Source organism: Nomascus leucogenys, chromosome 10 (assembly GCF_006542625.1).
Source record: "Nomascus leucogenys isolate Asia chromosome 10, Asia_NLE_v1, whole genome shotgun sequence".
Classification (NCBI taxonomy): Eukaryota; Metazoa; Chordata; class Mammalia; order Primates; family Hylobatidae; genus Nomascus; species Nomascus leucogenys.
In genome coordinates this window covers 87622429-87645297 of record NC_044390.1, presented here as the reverse complement: position 1 = coordinate 87645297, position 22869 = coordinate 87622429, and the positions used below count along the sequence as shown (strand labels likewise).

General features: G+C 47.4%; 2 protein-coding genes across 2 annotated transcripts; one reads left to right on the top strand and one right to left on the bottom strand.

The window, feature by feature from the left end:
• Nucleotides 1-489: 489 nt before the first annotated feature.
• SRSF9 (serine and arginine rich splicing factor 9) lies at nt 490-9615 on the top strand. The gene is made up of 4 exons (XM_003280269.4): nt 490-862; nt 5191-5351; nt 7161-7333; nt 9122-9615. The coding sequence occupies exons 1-4, from the start codon at nt 675-677 to the stop codon at nt 9263-9265; spliced, it is 666 nt and encodes a 221-aa protein (XP_003280317.1). The 5' UTR covers nt 490-674; the 3' UTR covers nt 9266-9615.
• GATC (glutamyl-tRNA amidotransferase subunit C) lies at nt 7531-22856 on the bottom strand. The gene is made up of 4 exons (XM_003280276.2): nt 22739-22856; nt 22471-22643; nt 13776-13879; nt 7531-11369 (listed from the first exon to the last, which is right to left on the bottom strand). Exons 1-4 carry the CDS (start codon nt 22817-22819, stop codon nt 11317-11319), a joined length of 411 nt encoding a protein of 136 aa, XP_003280324.1. The 5' UTR covers nt 22820-22856; the 3' UTR covers nt 7531-11316.
• Nucleotides 22857-22869: the final 13 nt, after the last annotated feature.

The following is a 22869-nucleotide window of genomic DNA, read 5'->3' as shown; positions in this document are numbered from 1 at the left end:
CACTCTATAGTGATCGCTGTGATAGTCATTACGAGTCTTACTTCCTCGACTCCGACAAACTCAAGGCCAAGCTATGGAGTCCATCTCATGCTGACACCGTCAGTTCTGAGCAATTGTAAAATGGGGACAGGGTGGCCCGGAGGCCTACTGACCTGAGGCTGGGGGCCGCGACGGCCCAGCCGCCGGGGGCTCCTTGCGGCCGCTGCGCGGTCAGCCTCCGGTCTCCGCCTGACTTCAGCTCTCCTGCGCCCCGCAGGCCCTGGGCGCTACCCACGTCAGTGAGTGCTCACAAGTTTGTGAGGTAGGCGGCGCCACAGAGAGAAACTGAGGCGCGGGAGCCCAAGTCATTTGTCCAGCGCCTCAGCCGAGCGCGAACCGCCCTCTGCGGTGGCATCCACACGGCCCGGCCCCAGGCTTTCCCTGTCAGCGCCCGAAGGCCCTTCGCACCTCCAGGGGGCGCCGGCCTGCGCGCACGCGCAATGGTCGCATCCGCGTTCCCTTTAAGAGGACTCCTTTTGCCTGCGCCGACCCCTTCGCTTCCGCTCCGCGTTCCCACAATGCAGTGCGGCTGAGCGCCTCGGAGCCCGCGGGGACGCTGCGGGGGGACCCGTGCTGAAGCGGCGGCGGCGGCGGCGACGTGGGCTGCGGCGGGCCCGCGGCGTCGGGCGGTGCGGATGTCGGGCTGGGCGGACGAGCGCGGCGGCGAGGGCGACGGGCGCATCTACGTGGGGAACCTTCCGACCGACGTGCGCGAGAAGGACTTGGAGGACCTGTTCTACAAGTACGGCCGCATCCGCGAGATCGAGCTCAAGAACCGGCACGGCCTCGTGCCCTTCGCCTTCGTGCGCTTCGAGGACCCCCGGTGAGGCCCCCGCGCCCCTGCCCTCTCCCCCTCGGTGCCTGAGTCCCCCGCCTTCCCTGCTGTCCCCTCCCCCAGGGCTCCCCTCCCCCCGGCCTCCCCTCCCCCCGCCTCCGCGCAGACCCCTCACGGCGCCCCCTCACGGGTGGAGGATGAGGCAGCCTCTCCTCGCAGGCCCGGGCCGTCCTTCGCGCCGTCGTCACTTCCTTTATTTTTATTATTCCAATATTTTACTTAGAAACCCAAAAGCTGAGCCTTTGAAGGGCCCAAGCCCGCCTGCACCGGCCTCGGGGGGTCCCAATGTGCCCTGTCCGCCTCCTGCCTGGGGCAGCACCGTGGGGGGAAGCGGCCCTGGGACAGCGCGGGGGTCGCCGTTCGCCCTTCCCGCCCGCCTCTCCCCCGGCCTGTGCTCGCCGTGACTGGAGAGCAAGCTGCAGGGTCGCGGATGCCGCTGGAGGTCGTGGAGGGGTCTCTGGTGGAACAGCTCGCCGTTCGCGCGCCCCGCCCCGCCAGGCCAGGGCCTGGGCTTTGTAAAGGGATCAGGGATTTGGGAGAACTTCTAAAACAGCCGAAGTGGGGCTCTGATTTCACTTCCCTCCTTTAATGAGGGAGGCTTGGCGAGATGCTAAAGGTTCCAGGGGTTTGGAAACTCTAGATTCCTAACCCGGCTCTAAGGAGTGCTTGTGATTTTGCAAACAGCGTCGGCCCTCAGGCCGGAAAAAGCCCAGGAACTTTCAAAACTGTGGTCGGTGGTGGTTAGCAGCTGCGGCGCTGACTTGGTCACTCCACTCCGGCCAAATAAGAGCCCGCACCCTGTTTTCCTAGCATCATTTGCTCCCGGGGAACGCGGAATGTTGGTAGGGTGTTCGACCTACCTGGGGTGGACGTACTGATAGAGCAAGGAGAGCATCTGAGGAAGGGCAGGCAGGAAGCACCGCGAGGCTTTGATGGCTGAAGAGTCGACTCTGACAGCTCATCCCTAGTATCTCCTCATTTGCCTCAAAACCGGAACTGGGCATTTTTACCTCTAAGCTGGAAAAGGCTATGCCTCGCTTATTTAGTAACCGTGCCATTGTGGTTTTTCAACAGTTGCTATGGGTTGAGTGCCGTGGTGTGTATTTAGCTTTTTTTCTTTCCATTTTTTTAGATTGATAAAATAGGAGGTTTCACCATGTTGCCCAGGTTGGTCTCGAACTCCTGAGCTCAGGTGATTCGCCCGTCTCAGCGGATCAAATTGTTAGGATTACAGGCGTGAGCAACCCGCCCAGCCTGTATTTAGTATTTTTAACAATTTATGAGGTGTAGTTATTTTTTTTTTTTTTTTTTTTTTTGAGACGGGTCTTCACTCTTGTTGCCCAGGCTGGAGTGCAGTGGCGCGATCTCGGCCCACCGCAGCCTCCGCCTCCTGGGTTCAAGCGATTCTCCTGCCTCAGCCTCCTGAGTAGCTGGGATTATAGGCATGCGCCACCATGCCCAGCTAATTTTTTTGTATTTTTAGTAGAGACGGGGTTTCTTCTTGTTGGTCAGGCTGGTCTCGAACTCCCGACCTGAGGTGATCCGCCCGCCTCAGCCTCCCAAAGTGCTGGGATTACAGGCGTGAGCCACCTCACCTGGCCTGTATGGTTAACCAGATTTTACAGATCAGGATATTGAGGATTTAGAGTTACTAATAAAAGAAAAAGCTAGTGGCAATCCCAGCACTTTAGGAGGCCAAGGCAGGCGGATCACAAGGTCAGGAGATCGAGACCATCCTGGCCAACATGGTGAAACCCCGTCTCTACTAAAAATACAAAAATGAACTGGGCGTGGTGGCGCGCGCCTGTAGTCCCAGTTACTCGGGAGGCTGAGGCAGGAGAATCGCTTGAACCCAGGAGGTGGAGGTTGCAGTGAGCCGAGATGGCACCACTGCATTCCAGCCTGGTGACAGAGCAAGACTCCATCTGAAAAACAAAAAAAAAAAGGTGGGGGGCGGGGGGAGAGAAAAAGCTCTTAAGGGATCGAGGGATTTTTTTTTTTTCCTTATTTTTTTGAGACGGAGTTTTGCTTTTGTTGCCCAGGCTGGAGTGCGATGTCACTGTCTGCTCACTGCAACCTTGGCCTCCCAGGTTCAATCGATTCTTCTGCCTCAGCTTCCCAGTAGCTGGGATTACAGGCGCCCGCCATCACACCTGGCTGATTTTTCTATGTTCAGCAGAGACGGGGTTTCTCCATGTCGGCCAGGTTTGTCTTGAACTCCTAACCTCAAGTGATCCACCCGCCTTGGCCTCCCAAAGTGCTGAGATTACAGGCCTGAGCCACCACCCCAGGCCAGGATCAATGGATTTGAACTCCCTCTTCTGTTTTTTGAGTGCAAACCTACTGTATGATACGCTACATTGTCATCTTCCCTCATTCCTTTCATAATAGAAAAACTATCTTTTGGTGTCACTAGATGTGAAGACTCAAGCAAAGCATTTCATGTAGTATCTTATTTAACCATTATAGTAACCCTGTGAGATAGGCATACTATTCACATTAGAGATGTAAAAACTTGATTAAACAGTTACCCAGAGATGACTACTAGTAATTTGCAGAATAATGATTTGAATGCAGGCTAATTTTATTTATTTATTTATTGAGATGGAGTCTCGCTCTGTCGTGCAGGCTGGAGTGTCGTGGCACAGTCTCAGCTCACTGCAACCTTCGCCTCCTGGGTTCAAGAGATTCTCGTGCCTCAGCCTCCTGAGTAGCTGGGATTACAGCTGCACACTGCCATGCCCAGCTAATTTTTATCTTTTTAGTAGAGACGAGGGGTTTCACCATGTTGCCCAGACTGGTCTCAAGCTGCTAACCTCAAGTGATCCACCTGCCTCCGCCTCCCAAAGTGCTGAGATTACAGGCATGTGCCACAGCGCCCAGCCTGAATGCTGGCCAATTTTTATTCAGAGTCTGTTCTGACCTCCTAGCAGTTCTGCCTCTCCCAGTCTGCATTTTACATAGTCAAGGTTGCACTGGATATGGTCCTTGTTGCTTTTAGTTCTAAAATCTTACAAGTGATTATGTGCCTGTGACACTGAACAATGCCTTCATTAGCACATTCACCTCCTCTTGTCCACCCAAGCTCCAAGGTCACACTTTCTACCATCTAATACTGGAGAATCAGTGTGGCATTCCTGACTCTTCTAGAGTCCTAGGAAAGACTTAAAGTAATTTTATTGAATATTTATCTCTTTTGGCAAAATTGCATCCAAAGAATGTTTTTTGACAAAATAGTTCTCCAAACTGTGCTGAAAAGGTACACTTAAGAGTTCCAAGGCCAGGCGCAGTGGCTTATGCCTGTAATCCTAGCACTTTGGGAGACTGAGGGGAAGGATCGCCTGAGCCCAGGAGTTCAAGACCAGGCTGGCCAACATAGGGAGACCTGTCTCTACAAAAAATCCAAAAATTAGCTGGGTGCAGTGGTACATGCCTGTGGCCCTAGCTATTCAGGAGGCTGAGGTGGGAGGATTGCTTGAGCCCAAGAGTTAGAAGCTGTAGTGAGTTATGCTCCAGCCACTGCACTCAGCCTTGGTGACAGAGCAAGACCCTGTTTCAAAAAAAAAAAAAAGTTCCACATTCATCACAAAACACTCATTTGCAGTTGTCTTTTGTCCTTTGAGCCTTATTTATTTTTTTAAAAGACCAGGTCTCACTAAATTACCCAGGCTGGCCTTAATCTGGGTTCAAACATCACGCCCAGCTACTTTATTTACCCTCAAATACTCTCCTATCCAACTGGCTACTTTTTTTTTTCTTTTTTTTTGAGACAGGGTCTCTGTCACCCAGGCTGGAGTACAGTAGTGTGATCTCAGCTCTGCACTCCCATCTCAGCCTCTCGAGTAGCTGGGACTACAGGCATGCAACACCATGCCTGGCTAACCGCCTACTTTTTATTTCCATAGACTTTATGACACTAGGCCTTGTAGAAAAATATTAAGAGGTTAGTGTGTGGTGTGCTTTTTGAGAAAATGCTCACCAAGGTTAGGAAAACACTGGTGGTTTATTGGCAAAATCAATAATCTGTCAGCAATTGATTCTTTTTTTTTCTCTGAATTAGCCCTCTTTTAAGTAATCTGTTTGCTCATTCATTATAATTTCATACCTCTAAAACTGTGTGTGACAGCTGTAAAGGTTAATTCCAGTATCATGAAACATCACCAAACCAAAGCAGAAGTGCATCAAAATCCTGATTTGTGTGTTTTTTTCTTCACTCTCAGTTTCCCTTTTATGCTTACTGCTCATGCCCCTCACTTGGAAAGTCACTTGGCCTCCTGAACAGCACTAACTCCAAACTTTTTTTTTTTTTTTTTTAGAGATGCAGAGGATGCTATTTATGGAAGAAATGGTTATGATTATGGCCAGTGTCGTCTTCGTGTGGAGTTCCCCAGGACTTATGGAGGTCGGGGTGGGTGGCCCCGTGGTGGGAGGAATGGGCCTCCTACAAGAAGATCTGATTTCCGAGTTCTTGTTTCAGGTATGTTCCTTTCAAACAGAATGAGATGATACATGTAAAATACTTAACACAGAGTCTGTCTTCCAAGAAATGATAGCTGTTATTCTTCAGTGCGTGGGACACAGGGGCGTTCTTTTCAATAGCCTGTGTGAAGCCTTGCCTTGGATTGCCAGTGAGGCAAGTATCCTGCAAATGAAATTGTGCTGGGAGTGCAGCCTTGGAAGAACATAACCATATTTCTTGTAAAGGAGTTTTCTAGTGGTGAGAAGGGAAGATGATGGGAAAACTCCTTGAGCTACAATTCTAAAGATGCTTCTTTTGGAATATACTTGGCATCAGACATGGTAGAAAGGCATTCAAGGAGCCAGATTTTTTTTTTTTCTCTTTTTTTTTTTTTTTTGAGACGGAGTCTCGCTCCGTCGTCCAGGCTGGAGTGCAGTGGCACAATCTCAGCTCACTGCAAGCTCCGCCTCCTGGGTTCCCACCATTCTCCTGCCTCAGCCTCTCCGAGTAGCTGGGACTACAGGCGCCCGCCACCACGCCTGGCTAATTTTTTTGTATTTCTAGTAGAGACGGGGTTTCACCGTGGTCTTGATTTCCTGACCTCGTGATCTGCCTGCCTCGGCCTCCCAAAGTGCTGGGATTACAAGCGTGAGCGACTGCGCCCTGCCTCAAGGAGCCAGATTTGAACAACTTACCCAGCCTTGGATCTTGAAGAAGATCAGATTTTGTGGTGGTTTTAGAATTAAATATTTTTTAAAACCCTGTAACTTAAGAGTCTTACAGATTTTATTGGAAAGTATAGACTATTTCTGTCTAGCGTTTATAAGTGATGAAATGCTAAACTGGGAGGTTTATCTATCTTCAAAATATTAACACACTGGAAAGACCTGGGGCCTTCTGCATATTGCATGGGAGTTTTAGGGCCCTGGTGGAATGAAATAAATCGAGGAGCCTGGCACGTTTTTAAGATGTGAATGTCACACAATCAGAGCATACTCTCATGTGCTTAAGAGTGATACTCTCAGTATCTGCCTATCTTGTGTCCCTTTATAATTTTTTAACCCCAGAACTCTATTCCCTCCTTCAGGATGTCATACGTTATCTTTTTTTCTCTCCATGCTGCTCTGAAATCCTGCTTAGAAAACTATTAGGAAATGGCTGCAGTCCTGAGCTGTGAGCGGTAAACACAGCCTTTGAGAGCAGGAGCACATTTCCCTTTCATGACATCAGGTAGGGTTGTATGACTCCCGACTAGTTTTAGCATCTGAGTCTTACCTTCCCCCCCACCGTATTGAAGAATGTTGGTGATCTTTTAAGAGGTACTCTGTATAGTTTGTCATTCACACCTACAAGAAAACAAACTTCAGATTTTTTTGTTGTTGTTACCTTCAGTTACTCTTTGGTTATTTCATTGTCTGGTTTCAAAATTCCCATGTCCTGTGAAACCCTGTCAAGCAATAAATAATTGGTACTGTTAAATTTCATAATGGAAAAAATTGGAACTCAAAGTATTAGGAGTTTGGCATTGATTTTAAAGGACAAAGAAAGAGGCTACGAATACTAAACCTGTAATGGGATGAACTTCTTGCTCTGCTGAAAAGGCCTGGTCTCTGGAAGATGAACTTAAAACCAGCTTCTCAAGGTGGTTTATTTACCACACATACTTCAGTGCTCTTTTCTGATTTCATGTCCCTTATCAAGGTTTATGATTTGGGGACCCTCAGGATTTAAGTGATCATGGAGAAGGGACCGTAGGTATTGCTGGCTCTTAACAGGGCAGTTAACATAGCTGAAGGATGTGGGCTTTCTTATGTTCTCCATGCCTAGGACTTCCTCCGTCAGGCAGCTGGCAGGACCTGAAGGATCACATGCGAGAAGCTGGGGATGTCTGTTATGCTGATGTGCAGAAGGATGGAGTGGGGATGGTCGAGTATCTCAGAAAAGAAGACATGGAATATGCCCTGCGTAAACTGGATGACACCAAATTCCGCTCTCATGAGGTGGGTGCTTGCCTTCTGTTGAGCTTGTACTCAAATCACTCCACTTGAACCTGACCTAGCAGAGGTAGCAAGAGGCCATGCCATTTGGTAACCTCACAGTACCATAAGAGATCTATTTTAGATGGACAAAGCCATGGAATTTGCTATGCCTAAGTCCTTCAGGGTCATAGCTGGAAGAAGTATGCATTCATGGTACGTTTGTTTTTTAATATGCTTTATTCTGCATATTAGTATCACATGAACAGTTTGGTCATGGTATTTGTAACCTGGAGAGAATACTAGTGCAGTCAGTCTTGATACCACCCCATTCACAACCAGCTTAAATGACAGTATCCTTCTGTGAACTCAGCTACCCCTCCTGTGGGTCTAGGCTGAGCTCTACAGGCCAGCCTCTTCATCTCAGCCCTTCTAGGTCCTGCTGTCTGGGCTGAACTGTCACTTCACTTTTTTCCCAGAGTAGTGCAGCATCATCTCTGAAACCTGAGCTATCATGACATTTTCTTTTTTAATTTTATAATTTTTGTATTTCTCTAATTTTTTATTTTAGAGACAGAGTCTCATTATATTGCCCAGGCTGACCTTGAACTCCTGGGCCCAAGCAGTCCTCCCACCTCAGCCTCTCCAGTAGTTGGGACTGCAGGCATGCACCACTGTGCCAGGCTAAACCGTAACATTTTCTTGTGGTTGATTACCTCACCCTTGAGACTCAGTAGTTCTTGATGTCTTTCCTTGTAGGAAAGCAGCCGCTGTTTTGGATCTGTTTGATTGAAGTGTTGACTATCCCTTTGGTACCATTGAGACCAGAAACCAGACCACCAATTGGACATTGTTTTTTTTTTGGTTATCCTGTCCTGCCTTACTATGAGATTTACAGATGTTTGGGGACACAGGTCTCTGGGCTCATTGCTTTTTCTGAGGATTCATATAATTCCCTAGGTTTTGGCTTAGAGGTTGGTCCTTCCCTGGTTTAATGATGCTTTTGTTCAGACTGTCCTCTAGGACTTGAATTTGGAGCAGAAACAGAACAGTACCTGATCCTCAGTTATACTGCAAAGCAGGGCCTCAGAAAGGGTAACTCCAATTACTGACTTTCACCTAAGGTGAAAAAACATCCGGCTTCTTTCCCCTTGGCATCTTTGGATCTTCTGAGAATGGTGGCTGAAGGCAGAGGGCCTGGGGACAAGCCAGCCTGGACATGACTCCTCTGCTGCTTATTAATTCCTTACCTGCACTACTCTTGGAACCTCGATTCCTTCATGGGCAAAATGGTCACAAAATAGCACCATCACAAGACTTGCCAGGAATCTACAGCAAGAGGATAACCTCTAAAGCATCTAGCTCAGGTCCTCACACCTGGAAGGTATTAAATACAGGCTAGCTCCTTCCATAGATGCCCATCCAAAGATGCATAAATGAGGTGGCAGGGGATTAAACTATATGACCCCTGAGATCCTTTCCAGTTCTTAGCTTTGAGGGGGGTCAATGGCAGTAATTCAGATATATTGTTTATAATAGTTAATTGAGTATCAACATGTCAAATTTGGCATTTATTGTGTTACCTTGGGCAAATGATGTAACTTAAGTCTTAATTTTCTTCATTCTTGAAATGGGATAATAAGAGTACCTACCTCATAATGTTATGAGAGTTTAATGAGATAGCCTCATGCCAGGCACAGAGTACACAGTAAGTGCTCAATACTTAACTATTATTGTTAGATGTTGGTTTGCTTATTCTTCTGGCTCTGATTTTTTTCCCCTTTGCTCTTTTTGTTTTTGTTTGCATTTCAGGGTGAAACTTCCTACATCCGAGTTTATCCTGAGAGAAGCACCAGCTATGGCTACTCACGGTCTCGGTCTGGGTCAAGGGGCCGTGACTCTCCATACCAAAGCAGGGGTTCCCCACACTACTTCTCTCCTTTCAGGCCCTACTGAGACAGGTGATGGGAATTTTTTCTTTATTTTTTAGGTTAACTGAGCTGCTTTGTGCTCAGAATCTACATTCCAGATTGAGGATTTAGTGTCTTAGGAAATTTTTTTAATTTTTTTTTTTTTTTTTAAAGAAAAAAAAACTACATAATTTCTACCAGGGCCATATTAGCAGTGAAACATTTTAAACTGCAGAAATTGTGGTTTTGGTTCAGAAACAAGTTGTATATTTTTCACCCCTGATTATGGGAAAAAAATCAGTTCTGTCTTTGTGGGTTGCTCTACTATGGAGATCAACAGTTACTGTGACTGAGTCGGCCCATTCTGTTTAGAAATATATTTTAAACGTTTAGTAATTGACATGTGTCGTTGTCCTTGATTAAGTTCACAGATTTCACCAAATAGGCACACTAATTTAAAAAATCACTGAGTTGTAGTCATAACTTGTACTCAGTAAGGAGCAGGGGTAGATAACTTTATTTATATGGGGATAGACAGTTGCTCTGATGTTGGTTTGAGAACGTAAACTCCAAGAGCGGGTTCTGGGTTCTTTTTTAATTCAAGGCCAAGTCGTAAATTAGGCTGCCTTAAAGAAAAAAGCATTGCAGATAAAGGAAGGGAATAGGAAAAATAAACACATGGTGGCTTTTGCCTGTGATCCCAGCCCTTTGGGAGGCCAAGGCATGCTGGAGGATCCCTTGAGGCTAAGAGTTCACGACCAGATAGGCAACATAGCAAGACTGCATCTCTACTTAAAAAAAAAATTAACTGGACGTGGTGATGCACATATATAGTCCCGGTTACTTAGGAGGCTGAGGTGGGAGGATCACTTGAGCCCAGGAGTTGGAGGCTGCAGTGATCTGTGATCCCACCACTGCACTCCAGCCTGGGTGAGAGCGAGACCCCTGTCTCAGAAAACTAAAAAAATGAGCAGCAGCATAAATATGATGGGAAATTCTTAGCCAAAACCAACTTTGGCAGTTTGGTTAGAGGAAAAACTCTGATTCTATCACTCTTTTTTTTTTTTTGAGACTTGCTCTGTCGCCCAGGCTGGGTGCAGTGGCGCGATCTCGGCTTACTGCAAGCTCTGCCTCCCGGGTTCACGCCATTCTCCTGCCTCAGCCTCCTGAGTAGCTGGGACTACAGGCGCCTGCCACTATGCCCGGCTAATTTTTTGTATTTTTAGTAGAGATGGGGTTTCACCACATTAGCCAGGATGGTCTCTCCTGACCTCGTGATCCGCCCGTCTCAGCCTCCCAAAGTGCTGGGATTACAGGAGTGAGCCACCGCGCCCGGCCCACTTTTATCCCTAAATAAGTTTCATCTATCTTTGGTATCTGAGTTTTATCTTGGACTCATCTCAATTTAATAATCATTTTGGGGGTGGAGAGGGCTCCTTTGTCCCAGGCCCAGGGCTAATTTTAGGATAAGTTCTCTTTTCAGAAAGAGAAACACTAGGAATGACTAGTATCCCTTTGGCATATAATCACTTTGTGGGATGGCAGATAGTTCTAGGTTAGGAGTTCCCAAGCTCTAGTCTACTTTCAACACTCTTCAGACCTTAGTAGGAAGTTAGCCCTTTTCTAGGAAGAAAGTGGGAGCCCAGGAACAAATTCAGCTATGTTCGGTAAAGATAGGCCTGCTCAAATCAATGCAAATGGCAACTAAAAATGACAGCCAAGGTTGTCACATAGTGATCAAGATGCTCCGTCTACCGGTTACGTAGATAGAAAAGTTCACTTTCATGCAGCTGGTATGGTCCTTTGGGGGAGTTAAAGGCAGATAAATAATGTCTTCCATACTGAACAGTCCTGTGAAGTGAATTCCTTGGAAGCTGACTTTTGCTTTTCTTTCACCTCAGTTAGCATCGGGAACTCATTGCCTTGTTGGGGCCAGATCTTTCCCAATTCTGTCTTCAGAAGAATCTGTTATTAAGAAATGCTTAAGCATCCATTTTTTTCAGGTGACTGAAAAAAGCAGGAACGTTAGTGTTCACAGTAAGAAAATACTGTCATGCTTCCACATGTTCACAGAGTACCCTTTCCAGAATGAGCTACTCAGCTGTGTGGGAATGGCTCTTGTTCATCCAGCTTTGGCAAAGAGATATTACCTGTTTGAAAATAACAAAAGAGAATGTTATAGCTGAGCCTGCCGCCCAGCTGGCTCTACTGAGCTAACTGATCACTACTTTCTCATGGAAAATATGGAAGTAATGTAGCTACTGTCCTGTTTTCCTAACTGGGAGTATCTGAAAGAATCAGTTCTAAGTGAAGCCAAGTTCACCTTTTTCAGTAAGGAGTATACAGGTTGATTAGCCACTAATATGCAGATAGGAGTAGAAGGAAAGACTGACCATGAACTCAGGTGGCCCCAAGAAGTGAAGTCTGAAGTAAGGTTCTGTGTGGGAGATAGCATGTCTGATCAAAAGATATGTCTGCTGGAGCCACAACTATCAGGCTCTGAGATGGAGAGTCTCCTTTCTCTCCACAGTTAACAGGTGGTTTAGTGGATCGGAGACATGATTAAGTTTAGCTCACGGCCAGGCGTGGTGGCTCACGCCTGTAATCCCAGCACTCTGGGAGGCCAAAGCGGGCGGATCACGAGGTCAGGAGATAAGAGACCATCCTGGCTAACACGGTGAAACCCCGTCTCTACTAAAAATACAAAAAATTAGCTGGGCGTGGTGGTGGGCGCCTGTAGTCCTAGCTACTTGGGAGGCTAAGGCAGGAGAATGGCATGAACCTGGGAGGCGGAGCTTGCAGTGAGCTGAGATCGCGCCACTACACTCCAGCCTGGGCAACATAGCAAGACTCCGTCTTAAAACAAACAAAAAAAAAGTTTAGCTCACAGAATTTCTAGCTTTCTTTCCCATCCTTGCAGTAACCAGAGCCTGCCTTTAACTGGCACCTTGAGCTGACCAGGGCCAATGTCTTCTGTGGAGTCTGCTCAGAATGATTCTCCCTCGGGATGTCCTGAACTGGAAGTTGGCACTTAGCAGGCTACCTGACTGCTTTTGGCTAGTCCCACTCCCAGATGCCCAGAGGGGTAGTACAACAGCTCCGAGTACTCACCTACCTGCAGAGGAGATAAAAACAGTCAACCTATCCAAGGTTCTGGATTTTACTGTCAGCCCAGAGTAATTTTAAAGCTTCTATTTATTTACAGTAGGTAGATGATGCAAATCTCTATACCAGCTGTTGTAAACTGATGGCTCACAGACTGCACCTGGCTTGCAGATGTGTTTTATTTGGCTTGGATGGTATTTTGTTTTTTAAATTTTGAATTGGTTGCCAGCACTTAAAATTTAAGAAATATCGGCGGGGTGCAGTGGCTCACCCCTGTAATCCCAGCACTTTGGGAGGCTGAGGCGGGTGGATCACGAGGTCGAGTTCAAGACTAGCCTGGCCAAAATGGTGAAATCCCGTCTCTACTAAAAATACAAAAAAATTAGCCAGGCATGGTGGCAGGCACCTGTAATCCCAGCTACTCGGCAGGCCGAGGCAGAGAATTGCTTGAACCCAGGAGGCAGAGGTTGCAGTGAGTTGAGATTGCACTCCAGCCTGGGTGACCGAGCGAGACTCCGTCTCAAAAAAAAAAAAAATTTAAGAAATATCACACAAAATGCCAGGTATCCAGGTTCTCTGGAGAAAAGGGTTTACATTCCTGCCTGGCACCACTGATAGGGTAGCAGCCATGCTCCACCTGCTTTGAATGGGTACAGACTGAGGGCAGACCCTAATGGCGTTTGAATCATGTCATAGGCAAAGATGTGACAGAAACATCTGGGCTAAGGCCACACATGATAACTAAGTTGTCACAATAAGATTCCTTTTGGGAGGCCAAGGTGGGTGGATCACCTGAGGTGGGGAGATCGAGACCATCCTGGCTAACACAGTGAAACCCTGTCTCTACTAAAAATACAAAAAATTAGCCAGGTGTGGTGGTGCATGCCTGTAATCCCAGCTACTGGGGAGCCTGAGGCAGGAGAATCGCTTGAACCCGGGAGGTGGAGGTTGTGGTGAGCCGAGATTGCACCATTGCACTCCAGCCTGGGCAACAAAAGCAAAACTCCATCTCAAAAAAAAAAAAAAAGGATTCCTTTAGGAAAGGACTGGTTTTTTTGTGGTAACCCAGCCCAAAGCTAGACCTAACGAATATTTATTCGTGGTACGAATACTAGAAAGTTGGAGTCGATTACAGGATCTGGCACAGTCTTAACTGTGGCTTTGAGAAACACTGAATGCCAGCTGCCCCTTTAGGCAGATCTTGAGCTCCAGATTTCCACCTACTCTAAACCCCCCGCATCCCCCCAATCCTGTTTTGCTTATTCCTGTTCCTAACTGCCCCCTAGAGGTGCGTATGACCCTGGACCCTACTGCCACCTTAATGCCACCATCTGTATGCACTTTATCCTTTTCAAAGTGCCTTCACATATCATCTTTGGTCCTCACGCTTCCTGCTTCATTCCTAAGGTTACTGTGAGACTATCTGTTAAACCATTCTGGGCAGCACATACCTGGAGGGGCCACAAAATACTCCTCCATGACGCGATGGGAGTTTTGTAGTAATTCATCAGCACAGTTGCCTTCTACCACATTGTCGGATCTCAGGTATAGACATCTACAAAACCCAGAAGCCCAAGGTTACCCTCTCAGAGAAGGGGGATTTTAGAGGACGGTGGAGAGGGGCAAGAAGGAGAGAACAAGGAAACGGTATATTCTTGAGTTAATGGGCACCGTTCAAAGATAGAGAAGCTGGGATCATCGGTAGACCAAACAACAGCCTACAGTTTATAGACTGTCCGAACAACCCTGAGAAGTAAGTTCTAATTACTTCTCTGGATTGATTTAACAAATAGTTTTTAATGATTATATGGGCAACTGTCTTTTGGTGGGGACAGGTAAAAGCAATTACAAAACAATATTTTAAATCTAACAGAAGTTAGTACAGCCTGCCAAAGGATAGAAAGGGTACCTAGTCCAGCCTGGGTGAGTAGCACATCCTCAGAATAGCTGATGTCACTGTTCAAGGATGGGCAAGAAATAGCTGGATTGGGGGATGAAGGTATGAGAAAGGGACTTCCTGGCAGGTATAGCAGCATGAATCCCAAAGCAAGAGAGCCGAGAGCGCAGAGATTCAGAGAAGGACAGGGAGTTTAGCAGGCTGGGGTGTGGTCTGCTGGGGGTGAAAGATGAAGCTAGAAAGCTAAGCAGAGATGGGGAAGCAAACTTGCTGCAAGAGTGACTTAAGGATGTTGGCTCCTAAGTAACAACTGGGATCTTAGCCCAATATGGTACCCCTAAGATGAATGCTTTTTCCACCACAGCAACTTTGGTGGATGTGCCTGCCCTTGAGCAAGATGTGCCACAAACAGCTCAAGAATCTCCCAGTGTTCTGTGGGACCTAGTGACTTTACTAAAGCCTTCAGATGGCAAACAGGTAAAAAACACACAGGAGCTTGAACATATGCATGAGGCTTCACTATTGTTTCAAGGTGTAAAAGTGTGTAAGCCTGCTTCCACATACTTGGACTAAAAAAATAAGCAGTCTGTTAAATCACTGATACTGTATTCGGTAGTAGCCATGCTCCTCCTGCTTTGAGTGGGCACAGACTGAGGGCAGACCCTAATGGCGTTTGAGTCATGTGAGAGAGGCTGCACATGTCTAAGGCTGCACATAAGAACTAAGTTGTCAGCCAGGCGCGGTGGCTCACACCTGTAATCCCAGCACTTTGGGAGGCCAAGGCAGGCAGATCACGAGGTCAGGAGATCGAGACCATCATAGCTAACACGGTGAAACCCCATCTCTACTAAAAATACAAAAAAAAATTAGCCGGGCGTGGTGGTTGGCGCCTATAGTCCCAGCTACTTGGGAGGCTGAGGCAGGAGAATGGCGTGAACCCGGGAGGTGGAGCTTGCAGTGAGTCGAGAGCGTGCCACTGCACTCCAGCCTGGTAGACAGAGCGAGACTCTGCCTCAAAAAAAAAAAAAATAATAATAATAATAATAAGTTGTCACAATAAGATTATTTTAGGAAAGGACTAGTTCTTTTTTTGTGGCACCCAGCCCAAAGCTAGACACGACAAATATTTACTCATGGTATGAATATTAGAAAGTTGAAGTCTGTTATAGGACCTGGCACGTTCTTAACTATGTGGCCTTGAACAAGTATGATCTTTTCAGACATTAAATTAATTGGGGGGGTGAGGTGGGGGAGAAAGGCCGGGTGCGGTGGCTCCTGCATGTAATCCCAGCACTTTGGGAGGCTAAGGCGGGTGGATCACCTGAATTCAGGAGTTCCAGACCAGCCTGGGCAACATGGGGAAACCACATCTCTCTAAAAATACAAAAATTAGCCAAGTGTGGTGGCACGCACGTGTAATCCCAGCTACTCGGGAGGCTGAGGCAGGAGAATCGCCTGAACCCAGGAGGCGGAGGTTGCAGTGAGCTGAGACGGCACCACCGCCCTCCAGCCTGGGCGACAGAGCAAGAAGGAAAAAAAAAAAGGCCAGGCGCAGTGGCTCACGCCTGTAATCCCAGTGCTTTGGGAGGCCAAAGCGGGTGGATCACCTGAGGTCAGGAGTTCGAGACCATCCAATATGGTGAAACCCTGTCTCTATTAAAAATACAAACGTTTGCCGGGTATGGTGGTGCATACCTGTAATCCCAGCTACCCGGGAGGCTGAGGCACAAGAATCACTTGAATGTGGGAAGCAGAGTTTGTAGTGAGCAGAGATCACACCGTTGCACTCCAACCTGGGTGACAGAGTGAGACAGTGTCTCACACACACACAAAAGAGAGTTGTACTAGATTTTTTTTTTTTTTTGTAATAACACAAGGACTGTGTATTCATTTAAGAAAACTTGGGAGAACAAAAGTAAAATAAAAATCATAATTATACCATTCAAAGGTAACCCTTGGACTTTCTGGAGTTTATAGTTTCTGTTGGACAGTATTAAAAAATGGCTAAGACGCCGGGCGCAGTGGCTTATGCCCGTAATCCCAGCACTTTGGGAGGCTGAGGCAGGCGGATCACGAGGTCAGGAGATCAAGACCATCCTGGCTGACAGGTGAAACCCCATCTCTACTAAAAATAAAAAAAAAATTAGCCAGGCGTGGTGGCGGGGGCCTCTAGCAAGAGGCTGAGGCGGGGAACGGCGTGAACCCTGGAGGTGGAGCTTGCAGTGAGCAGAGATCATGCTACTGCACTCCAGCCTGGGCGACAGAGCGAGACTCCGTCTCAAAAAAGAAAAAAAAAGGCTAAGAGCTTAGGCTCTCGAGTCACAGCTGAATTCAGATCCCATTGCTACACATTACTTATCCTCTATATTTCAGTTTCCTTGTTTGTTGAATGCTTCATAGGATTTCTGGGAAGATTAAATGCAATGTTAAAAAACAAGATCTGATAATGCTGAGGCTGCATTCACAGCAGTAAGAGAGGGCTCTGAGTAGCACCTGCTCCTTTCAGAAAGCTTTAGTGCACCGCAGTACATCTCAGTCCCTACCACTCTCATTCAAAGTCTGTGCACTCCTGATGAGGCCTAACCTGCCTAGCATTTGAAGGTTTGGGAAGACTCTCTACTACCGCCAACAGGCGGTTAAATGCTACTGCTTCCCCAAGAGTAGATCTAATAGCAACTAATTGATTTACTCATCAAGTAATCAAGTTTGGTAATTAAGTTTCCTGCGTAAGTGAAATTTCCAGGAAAACAAAATTCACCCCTTTACATACCTTTCTATTATGTATGTACATACATACACACATTTCTATTTATTGTTATTCTATCTAGTTATTGGTTATGATGGAGTTGTTCCTAAAATAGACACATTTTCTGAGGTTGGTTTTTTGGTTTTTTTTTTTTACTATTTTTTTTGAGATAGGGTCTTGCTGTGTTGCCTAGGCTGGTCTCAAACTTCTGGGCTCAAGTGATCCTCCCGCCTTAGCTTCCCAAGTAGCTGGGATTACAGGTGTGTACCACCATGCCTAGCTTTATTAATTACAGGCTCCTGAACCCACAGTCTCTGTGACAGGGGTACAGCAAGCATACCTCTCACTTGGTAAGTTGCTTCACTTTCTTGGACCTCAGAATTGTATAAACACCGAACAGGACCAGATGAGCTTTTCAGATCAATTACTGATTGACCAAACTTCTACCTCACCACCTGTCTTTCCCAATCAGGGTTCTGTAAGATAAGTTAGCCTACATACCCCAAGACACCCATTCTGATGATAAATTAACTTATCTCCTATGTGTTTGAGTTAACATTTGTCATATACTGTCCTTGGGAGAACTGAAAAAAATCACTTGAATCTTTCTGTGTTCTGGTTTGGCTGAGGAACCCTGGTTGAGAAAGACTAGAAGTCCCTGCTGGTTAAAACTCAGGAACAATAACTTAAGTAACTGGGAAATGCTGCTACGGTGGCACTGGAAAGTGCTGTGGCAACAGGGAGGACAAAGTGGCTCCATTTGTGATTCTGTCAGCCCTTGGACTCACTGATGGGACAGTTCTCCCACTGCTTTTCTTTCTTTGAGCTTCTTTCCTGCTATCTGGCTGGAAGGAATAGCTTCTTGTGGACCCCTCTACTTCCATCTAAAAGCCTTTTCCCTTCCTCCTACTTTATTTCTAGTTTGATGCAGACTGGAATGGGGGCTAATTAACTTGGTTAAAAGTTCTGAGCCAGGCAAGGTGGCTCACATCTATATTCCCAACACTTCAGGAGGCCGAGGTGGGTGAATTGCTTGAGCCCAGGAGTTCAAGACCAGCCTGGGAAACATGGTGAGACCCGATCTCCCCTAAAAAATACAAAAGTTAGCCAGGGTGGTGGCATGTGCCTATAGTCTCAGCTACTCGGGAGGCTGAGGTGGGAGGATCACTTGAGTTCAGGAGGTGGAGGCTGCAGTGAGCCAAGATTGCACCACTGTACTGCAGCCTGGGCAACAGAATGAGAAAAAAAAGTTCTGGGTTCAGGCCAGGCATGATGGCCGACGCCTATAATCCCAACACTTTGGGAGGCCGAGGCAGGAGGATCACTTGAGCCCAGGAGTTCGACACCAGCTTGGGCAACACAGCAAGATCCTGTCTCCACGAAAAAAAAATAATAATAATAAAGAAAAAAATTAAATGGCCATAGGGGTGCCCACCTGTAGTCCCAGCTACTTGAGAGGCTGAGACAGGAGGATGGCTTGAGCCCAAGAGTTTGAAGTTTTTGGTTCATAAGACTATGAGGGACATTTAACTATTTGGCTGCAATCAGAGTTGCTGTCAACTCATTCTCTGGATTTCAGATGAAAGAGAATAAAGTTCCTAGGAATTGACTTTAGCCGGCATATCTTAGAACAGCATTTGGCAGCAGAAGCTCTGAGTTCCAAATCTTCTGCTTATTACCTGTGAAACTTTGGGCACATTATGTAACCTTTCTGAACCTCAGTTTTTTCCATCTATAAAATAGATAACTTGTATTGACCTTCCAGGACTGCATGTGAACATTGAAATAATTTAGGCCGGGCACGGTGGCTCATGCCTGTAATCCCAGCACTTTGGGAGGCCAAGGCGGGTGGATCACCTGAGGGCACCTGTAGTCCCAGCTACTTGGGAGGCTGAGACAGGAGAATTGCTTCAACCTGGGAGGCAGAGGTTGCAGTGAACTGAGATCGTGCCACTGCATCCAGCCTGGACGACAGAGTGAGACTCCGGCTCAAAAAAAAAAAAAAAAAAAGAATTTATATAATTTATTAGCCCCTGGCACGTAAGCACACTACTGTTTTTAGCTCAAACCAAATGACATGTTATTAGTGTGCAAAGAGGTTTCTATTAGCCAGTCAAGGTGTTTTTTTTGTTTTTTGTTTTTTTTTTGAGACGGAGTCTTGCTCTGTCACCCAGGCTGGAGTGCAGTGGCGAGATCTCGGCTCACTGCAACCTCTGCTCCCCGGGTTCAAGCAATTCTCCTGTCTCAGCCTCCCGAACAGCTGGGACTACTGGAGTAGGCCACCATGCCCGGCTAATTTTTGTATTTTTAGTAGAGAAGGAGTTTCACCATATTGGTCAGGCTGGTCTCGAACTCCTGACCTCAGGTGATCCACCTGCCTCAGCCTCCCAAAGTGCTGGGATATAGGCGTGAAACACCACGCCCAGCCTTGTTTCGTATTTTTTAAGACGGAGTCTTACTCTGTCGCCCAGGCTGGAGTGCAGTAGCTCCATCTCAGCTCACTGCAACCTCTGCCGCCCTGGTTCAACCAATTCTCCTGCCTCAGCCTCCCGAGTAGCTGGGATTACAGGCGCCTGTCACCTTGCCTGGCTAATTTTGTATTTTTAGTACAGATGGGGTTTCACCATCTTGGCCAGGCTGGTCTTCAACTCCTGACCCTGTGATCCACCCACCTCCGCCTCCCAAAGTGCTGGGATTACAGGTGTGAGCCACCGTGCCCAGTCTACCTTTTTTTTTTTTGAGATGGAGTCTTGCTCTGTTGCCCAGGCTGGAGTGCAGTGGCGTGATCTCGGCTCACTGCAACCTCCGCTTCCTGAGTTCAAGCAATTCTCCTGCCTCAGCCTTCAGAGTAGCTGAGATTACAGGCATGCACCACCATGCCCGGCAAATTTTTGTATTTTTTAAGTAGAGACAGGGTTTTGCCATGTTGGCCAGGCTGGTCTCGAACTCCTGACCTAAAGTGATCTGCCTGCCTTGGCCTCCCAAAATGCTGGGATTACAGGAGTGAGCCATCGTGCCCAGCCAAGTCAGGGCTTTTATAGCTAAGATGCCTACTACCTAAAACATTTAAGCAACTTGGGGTCCTGCAAAGAAGGATGGTGAGAAGAATGGCCATTATGCCATCAACTAGGTGGTGACCCAAGAGTACACCGTTAATATTCACAAGTGTATCCATGGAGTGGGCTTTAAGAAGTGTGCCCCTCAGGCTCTTAAAGAGACCGGAAATTTGCAATGAAGGAGATACAAAACTCCAGATATGTGCATTGATACCAGGCTCAACAAAGCTGTCTGAGCCAAAGTAGTAAGGAATGTCCATACTGCGTCCATGTGTAGTGGATGGTCCAGAAAACATAATGAGGTTAGAAATTCACCAAACAAGCTCTATACTTTGGTTATATACTTGTTACCACTTTCACAAATCTACAGTCAGTGTGGATGGGAACTAACTGCTGATCATCAAATACATCAAATAAAGTTATAAAAACTACAAAAAAAATAAAAGGTTTAATAGTTGTCTTCACTTTACATTCTGTGTGTTCAAAGCATTAAAGTCCTACAAGTGTCACGTTAAAATGATTAATGGGAATCATTAACCCAAACTGGTTTCCAAATTTATGAAAAACAGTACAGATCACTGAACACCAGGTTGAGATGCTAGCTACTGGATCCAAATTCCTCGTCATCTTTTTTCACGACCTTTTCCCTTATTAATAATGGTTATATTTCTTTATATTTACCCTCTAGATAACTTGGGAAATTCTGATGACTCTGTGCTTCTAGTCCCTCCTTTCCTAGAGATATTAATAAAGAATACTGGGACCGGGCATGGTGGCTCACGCCTGTAATCCCAGCACTTTGGGAGGCCAAGGTGGGCAGATCACCTGAGGTCGGGAGTTTGAGACCAGCCTGACCAACATGGAGAAACCCTGTCTGTACTAAAAATACAAAATTAGCCAGGCTTGGTGGCATGCACCTGTAATCCCAGCTACTTGGGAGGCTGAGGCAGGAGAATAGCTTGAACCTGGCAGGCAGAGGTTGTGGTGAGCTGAGATCGCGCCATTGCACTCCAGCCTGGGCAACAAGAGCAAAACTCTGTCTCAAAAAAAAAAAAAAAAAAAAAAAAAAAAAAAAAAAAATTCATTAAACATTTACTGAGGCCGGGCACGGCGGCTCACATCTGTATTCCCAGCACTTTGGGAGGCCGAAGCAGGGAGATCACCTGAGGTCAGGAGTTCAAGATGAGCCTTGCCAACATGGTGAAACCCCTCTCTACTAAAAATACAAAAATTAACCAGGCATGGTGGTGCATGCCTGTAATCCCGGGTGCTCAGGAGGCTGAGGCAAGAGAATCTCAAACCCAGGAGGCAGAGGTTGCAGTGAGCCGAGATCGCGCCACTGCACTCCAGCGTGGGCAACAGAGTGAGACTCCGTCTCAAAAACAAAACAAAAAAACCCAAAACAAAACACATTTACCGAATACTCAGTGCCAACCACTGAGAACATGATGAGGAAAAACAGACATGCTTTGGAAGGTGGGTGAGCAGGAGAGGGGCAGAGACTCAACACATCCCTTAAATAGATGTATAAACGCATGTATAAATCAGCCCTTTTGGATATCACGAGAGCCACAGGTAGAGAACCTAAGTATAGCCAGGTGCAGTGGCTCACACCTGTAATCCCAGCACTTTGGGAGGCTGAGGCGGGCGGATCACGAGCTCAGGAGATCGAGACCATCCTGGCTACGGTGAAACCCCGTCTCTACTAAAAATACAAACAATTAGCCAGGTGTGGTAGCGGGCACCTGTAGACCCAGCTACTCGGGAGGCTGAGGCAGGAGAATGGCATGAACCCAGGAGGCGGAGCTTGCAGTGAGCCGAGATTGCGCCACTGCACTCCAGACTGGGCGACAGAGCGAGACTCCGTCTCAATTTCAAAAAAAAAAAAAGAAGAACCTAAGTATGAAAGAACGAAGACTTGTGGCTCATGCCTATAATCCCAGCACTTTGGAAGGCCGAGGCGGGTGGACTGCGAGGTCATGAGTTCGAGACTAGCCTGGCCAACATGGTGAAACCCCGTCTCTACTAAAAATACAAAAATTAGCTGGGCGTGGTGGTGGGCGCCTGTAATCCCAGCTACTCGGGAAGCTGAGGCAGAGAATTGCTTGAACACGGGAGGAGAAGGTTGCAGTGAGCCGAGATTGAGCTACTGCACTCCAGCCTGGGCAACACAGCGAGACTCCGTCTCAAAAAAAAAAAAAACAAAAAACAAAGGCAATGATTAGCAGTTCAGGTTTTGTTTCCACTTACACTAGGAGGACACGAGCGAGAGCATCAGTAATGAACAAGGGGAAGAGTGAAGCCGCTGACTCGCGAGGTGACCGTGGGCAAGTTCCTGAATCTCGCTAACACTCTTTAACCCCCTGGAAAACTGTTCGCTAATCGTCACATTAAACGGCTGCGAACGGGCCACGGTCAAGGCTTCGGGGCTGCAGCCGCGAGTTTACCTGTCCTCCAGGACCGACTCCATGGGCTCCACCCCGTCGGTGTCCACGGCGCGTAGCCGGTCGGCGAAGGCGATAGCTTTCTCCAGTCGCGCCACTGCCTCGCGGCTGCCGAAGTCCACAAGCGCTAGACGCTCCAGGTGCTCGATCAACTCGGCCGTGATCCGGCCACTGCCCTGGAGGAGGGATGAGGCGGGGAGTGTGGGTCACCGGGGCTCCGGAGTGCCTCCCGGCTTGCTCCGCCACCCGCCTAGATGGCCCTGGCCTTTACCTGAAGATCTGCCTTGGAGGTGAAGCCCTGGCGCCCGCCCAGAAGGGCCCGAAGGCCCAGCCACCCCAACCGCGACCACATATCTTCCTTCCTTGGCCCCCGTAGTGCGCCCGCGCGTAACGCCGAGCGAC

Bases quoted from the DNA above. Each gene is read 5' to 3' on its own strand.
- GATC (XM_003280276.2), bottom strand. From the start codon at position 22,819: ATGTGGTCGCGGTTGGGGTGGCTGGGCCTTCGGGCCCTTCTGGGCGGG. The intron at 22,644-22,738 runs GTAAAGGCCAGG...TCCCTCCTCCAG, and splicing joins CCTCCAAGGCAGATCTTCAG to GGCAGTGGCCGGATCACGGC. The intron at 13,880-22,470 runs GTAAACTCGCGG...TGGGTTTTGTAG, and splicing joins GAGTCGGTCCTGGAGGACAG to ATGTCTATACCTGAGATCCG.
- SRSF9 (XM_003280269.4), top strand. From the start codon at position 675: ATGTCGGGCTGGGCGGACGAGCGCGGCGGCGAGGGCGACGGGCGCATC. The intron at 863-5,190 runs GTGAGGCCCCCG...TTTTTTTTTTAG, and splicing joins GTGCGCTTCGAGGACCCCCG to AGATGCAGAGGATGCTATTT. The intron at 5,352-7,160 runs GTATGTTCCTTT...CTCCATGCCTAG, and splicing joins TTTCCGAGTTCTTGTTTCAG to GACTTCCTCCGTCAGGCAGC.